Below are 5,241 nucleotides of genomic sequence, written 5' to 3'. Positions count from 1 at the left end.
AAAAAAAAAAAAAAAGACAGAGAAAGCAGGCTACTGACCACTGCATGATTCCCATTTTGTGTCTCGATGGATGGATGGATGGATGGATGGATGGATGGATGTTTTTAAAAGTCCTAGAACATGGGGCACCTGGCTGGCTCAGTCAGTAAAGCATGTGACTCTTGATCTCGGGGTCGTGACTTCCAGCCACACATTGGGCATAGAGCTTACTTTAAAAATAATAATAATAGGGATGCCTAGGTGGCTCAGCCTTCGGCTCAGGTCACAATCCCGAAGTCCCAGGATCGAGCCCCGCATCGGGCTCCCAGCTCAGCAGGGAGTCTGCTGCTCCCTCTGCTCTTCACCCTGTTCTCATGCTCTCTCTCGAATAAATGAAATCTTTAATAATAATAATAAGTCCTAGAAGAAAACGCACCAAAATGTTGACAATGGTCCCCTCAGGGTGGAAGAAGGGGTAGAGTTATGAGTGACTTTTTTAAAAATCTGTGCTTATCTGTATTATCCAGAATTTCTACAATGACCATGTATTTTGCATGACACATTTAAAAAAATAATAAACACTTTTTAGAATGGAAGAATACCAGTCAACACCTTCTCCCCAAATAAACCCTCAGAAGGAGTCAAGAATCATGGCTCACTGAGTGCCTGCTCTGGACCGTGCCTTAAGTGTGGGGTTTTAATTACACGATCCCTTGAATGTGCCATTATGCCCCACTTCACAGGTGAGGGGAGGTGAGGTGGGGGTGGTGGTTGTTCAGGGTCACATGGCTAGGGATAGACAACTGTGATTCTGCCGGAGGTCTGGCTCATTCCAAAGCGCACGTCCTTTTCTTTAGAACCCATGTTGAGCAGTGGTTGCCACAGACACAAATAGGTTACATATGAGGAAACTGAGGTCCAGTGGGGGGTATGAGTCTTACTCAAGGTCCAGAGGAAGGTCAGGTCAGTGGTGAGTTGGGGCTGTACTCAGGCCTCCCTTCTTAAGAGTCAGAAACTCTTGGTTAATTATTTGTTTACAATATCCAAGACAGCACCCCCCCCCGCCACCTGCCCCCACCAAGGGTCCAGTGTTTTCACTAGTTTGGGTCTGGATTGGGGGCTTCTGATTCACAGACTTCAACCCTGAAGACCCTAGGCCACATCTTGGGGAAGGGAGCCTATCCATGCCCCCCAGAGAGTTCCCAGAAAGAGTCCTACATGTGTCTGATGAGGTCACAAAGCCCTTCCACAGGAAGGCTCCTCCCCCAGGCTAGGGCTGACCACCCCCTCTTCAGGGCCATGGCCAAGCCCTGGGGAAGCTCCACTCTCTGGAACCGCTGAGCTCCCACACCTGTGAAGCCCAAAGGGCCAGTACGGGTGGGCTGGGGGACACTGGGCAGACCATGTGCCCAGATGCCCGGCTCCCTGACTGTGTGTCCGTGGTGACTCATCTTTTCTCCAGCCGCCATGAACCGGTTTCAGAACATCAGGCGCATGGAGTCACTCCAGGGACCTTCAAAATGGGTCCCCACTCTGGGCGAGCTGCAGAAGACCCTCCAGAAGGGCGAGTACCTGCCCCTCCGCCCGCTGCCCATGTTCGAGAGTAACTTTGTCCAGGTCCCCTGCTTCCTGTACCCTGGGGGCGGAGAGAGGCAGGAGGGGATTGGAACTCCCTGGGCTGGGGGACTTGAACCCAGGCAGGCATGAGGCAGTGGGGGGGGCGGCAGCTCCGGTGGCAGGGGGCTTGGGCTGGGGGTGCCAGAGGAGCACTGGAGGAGTGGTTCCAGCCCCTCTCCCTGGCCCCCCAGGTGACCAATCAAGGGGCCCCCGTCTACGTGCACCACAGAACCAACCGTCTGACCATGGGCGTGGCTGCCTCCTTGCCAGGCCTGGTACTGCCAGACATCCTGCTGATCGCTCAGCCTGGAGAGGGCAAGGAGTGCTCCCACCTCATCCTCACCAGGTGCCTCCATCTGCCCCATCTGCCCCAGGGAGTGCTCCCACCTCATCCTCACCAGGTGCCTCCATCTGCCCCAAGGAGTGCTCCCACCTCATCCTCACCAGATGCCTCCATCCGCCCCATCTGCCCCAGGGAGTGCTCCCACCTCATCCTCACCAGGTGCCTCCATCTGCCCCATCTGCCCCCGCCCGGTCCCATCTCCTGCTCTACCATCTCCATCTCCTTCCTGCCCCCACGCCCCAGGATGCTCCCGCTGGACCTGGCCCACCTCTACGTGCATGATCTGTCTGCCTGGCGCCTTAAGCTGCGACTGATCACAGGCCGCTACTACTACCTGGAGCTGGACGCCCCTGATAAAGAGGCTGGCTTCCTGTTTGACCGCTGGATCCGTCTCATCAACCTGCTCCATGAGCCTGCCACAACCTGGGCCCCCAGGACTCTGAATACACCCACCATGGACCTGGCCCATGTGGTACCTCCGGCCTCCACCTGGCGCCTCCAGGTGGGCACTGCCCCCACAGCCCCCTGGGGCAACTATGGTTCTAGATTTCAGAGCCAAGACAAACAACCTGAAATCCAGAATCCCAAGAAATGAGGCTGGGGGCCTGGATGACAGAGGAGGGGCTGGGGGCTAGACTCCTGGGTCTGAGGGAGGAGGGGCTGGGAGGAGGCCTGGACTCCCGGGTCTGAGGGAGGAGGAGTCTGGGGGCCTGGACTCCCGGGTCTGAGGGAGAAGGGGCTGGGGGCCTAGATTCCAGGGTTTGCAGGGGCAGAGGACAGGTCTTGGCAAGGGGAAGGGTTGGGGTCCTGGAGTCCTGGGCTGGTTAGGTAACGGAGATGTGGAAACCAGGAGGCGGCCACCCCTCCTGACTGGCCTCCTCCTTGTCCACAGGCCCAGCCCCAGTGCAGACGTTCAGGTGAGCAGGCTCAGTGTCCATCAGGCTCTTCCCCGCTGCTCAGCATCTGCTGCAGTAGGAGTGGTCAGACCTTCCCCTTCTCCGCTGGCCAAGCCCCCTGCGCGTCTCCCTGTGTACTCCCTGTCAGAGACACTGACTCAAAACCTCCCTTCCTCTGCAGTCATGATTGTTAAGCCCAACTTTCCTTACAAGTTAATGGCATCTCAGAGACAGAAGAAGACCAAGGTGAGCAGGCCGGGCAGGACTGGCTGCGGATGGGTGGGGGCTGGGGGTGCTGTGCCTCCTCTCTGCCCTCCGTCCCTCCTCGCACTGTCAGACCCTCAAGCGCAGATTCAAGTCTCAGGCCGTGGGCGACTCTGTGCCTCTCATCTGGTCGCGTCTGGAGCATGCTGAAGCTAAAAAGAAATCTGCAGAAAAGTAGGCTTAGGGTCTTGCTCCTGGTGGGAGGCAGGGGAAGGCTGAGGACCCTGGTACAGATGCCATCATAGTCACACCACTTTGCCTCCACAGGTCCCAACCAAAACTCTACGCTGACACATCTCGGACAAAAATCCAGGTTTCTGGTGAGCACACCTCCCCCTCTATTATGGATCCACAAAGTTCTCGCCCTTCCCCTGAAAGCTCAGACTACTTTCTTCCCACCCAGAGAAGCCCAGCATCACCATCCGTACCATCTTCAGCATCATTTCCAACACCATCAACAACACACAGTCCTCTTCCAAGGCAGCTATTTACTGGGGGCCCAACTCTTGGTCTGAGGGAGGAGGGGCTGGGGGGTCTGGACTCCTGGGTCCGAGGCAGGAGGCTGGGGGTGTAGACTCCTGGGTCTGAGGGAGGAGGGGCTGGGGGTCTGGACTCCTGGGTCTGAGGGAGGAGGGGCTGGGGGTCTGGACTCTGGGGTCTGAGGGAGGAGGGGCTGGGGGCCTGGACTCCTGGGTCTGAGGGAGGAGGGGCTGGGGGCCTGGACTCCTGGGTCCTGGGTCTGGGAGCCTCCCTTGGTCCTGATCATCCTTCCCCTTCCTTCGGCCCATGTGCAGGGTTACTCCTCTGACTCTGAGGTGGGCACGGTCCTGGGAGGTTTAGTGGAGACCCCGGTCCGCTGTATCTCGGAGGGCAGCTGTGAGCCTTCCTTGCTGGACTCGTATGGTCACTTGGACACATACCTGTGGCGGCAGGCCATTGAAGAGCTGATGGACCCGGATTCCAGCACCTTGTCCTCTTCCGTCTTCTGCCCAGCCCCCGGCCCTCCGGCCTTCCCCCTCCCTGCCACTCTCTCCTTCCATAAGCACAAAGGAGAGGCTGGGCACAGGCAGCGGCCGCCACTCTCCCAGAAGACGCTGTCTACCCATGCTGCCCCTTCGAAAGTTCCATTCATCCTCGACCAGTCCAAGAAGGTCTCAGCAGCACGTGCTCCATCCCAGAAGACCTCGACCGCCCCTGGCCCATCCCGGAGGGCCCCAGCTGCACCTGTGGCTCCTCAGAAGGCCCCAGTAGCACGTGGCCCGTCCCGGAAGGCCGCACCTGCGTCGGCTACTTCCCCGAAGGCCCCAGCGGTACATGGCACATCCCGGAAGGCCCCACCTGCTTCGGCTAGTCCTCAGAAGCCTCCAGCCGTACCTTTCCCATCTCCAAAGTCCCCACCTATACAGCCTCTTCCCCCAAAGGCTGTGTCCCCGACTCTCCAAAGGAGGAAATCTTTCTTCATCCCTACCCCGTCCCAGAAGGCTGTGACCTCACCTCGTCAGTACAAGATGACGCTGGATGGGGCCGATTTTGGCATGGTGCCTGAATTAAGTCCTAAAAGGGATGGGCTTGAGAGAAGGAAGCATGAAGGGACTCCACAGCCCATGTTGTACTTGGGCACCCAGGAGATGGACGTGCTAGAGACGAGGACCCAGAGAACATTCAGGGAGCTGCCTTTCACCACCACGAAGACGCAGTCAGAGGAAGTCGTGATCAGCAAAGCCCGGGAGATCACCGTGGATGGCCTGAAGGGCAGGGGCACGCTGGAGGACAGGGTCCACAGAAAGAAGGAGAAGATATCCCTGGACATGCCTGGCTTCAAATCCAAGGAGAGAGGAGAGCAGCAGAGGTGGCTCAAGACGCAGGAGCTGGCCATTGAGGGAGGCCCAGAGGAACAGAGCAGGCCCTTCTCGGTGGAGGGGCTCACCCTTGCCAAGATGATGATCATGGCCAACTGCAAGGAGCCACCCCAGAGACCAGCTGCAGTCAGTCTGCCCTCCTGGCTCTCAGCTCCCCAGGCGTCTGCTATGTCAACAGAGGGCACAGTGCCCTTCAGCCCCCGTCACGTGTCCTCCCCGGAGGGGAAACCGGGGGCGGTTAGGGAGCAGTCCCCAGTGGGCATCTGGGTGCCCTCGCTGGAGG

At 58.4% G+C, this 5,241-nt stretch overlaps 1 protein-coding gene across 1 annotated transcript in view; it reads left to right on the top strand.

Annotated features, from left to right (window-relative positions):
- Positions 1-1,259: 1,259 nt before the first annotated feature.
- GARIN5B (golgi associated RAB2 interactor family member 5B) overlaps positions 1,260-5,241 on the top strand; it is a 6,921-nt gene continuing 2,939 nt past the window's right edge. Inside the window, exons 1-9 of the mRNA XM_073889321.1 lie at positions 1,260-1,596; positions 1,788-1,942; positions 2,183-2,441; positions 2,832-2,856; positions 3,017-3,081; positions 3,173-3,273; positions 3,367-3,419; positions 3,503-3,579; positions 3,894-5,241. Coding sequence (XP_073745422.1) covers positions 1,447-1,596; positions 1,788-1,942; positions 2,183-2,441; positions 2,832-2,856; positions 3,017-3,081; positions 3,173-3,273; positions 3,367-3,419; positions 3,503-3,579; positions 3,894-5,241 — 2,233 coding nt within the window. The 5' untranslated portion in view covers positions 1,260-1,446. The remainder of the gene's footprint in view (positions 1,597-1,787; positions 1,943-2,182; positions 2,442-2,831; positions 2,857-3,016; positions 3,082-3,172; positions 3,274-3,366; positions 3,420-3,502; positions 3,580-3,893) is intronic.

Source organism: Callorhinus ursinus, unplaced genomic scaffold (genome assembly GCF_003265705.2).
Source record: "Callorhinus ursinus isolate GAN/ISIS: 27379988/994484 unplaced genomic scaffold, GSC_fseal_2.0 scaffold106, whole genome shotgun sequence".
NCBI classification, from domain to species: domain Eukaryota; kingdom Metazoa; phylum Chordata; class Mammalia; order Carnivora; family Otariidae; genus Callorhinus; species Callorhinus ursinus.
The sequence above is the reverse complement of the archived record's forward strand: the minus strand, read 5'-3'. Positions and strand labels throughout refer to the sequence as shown.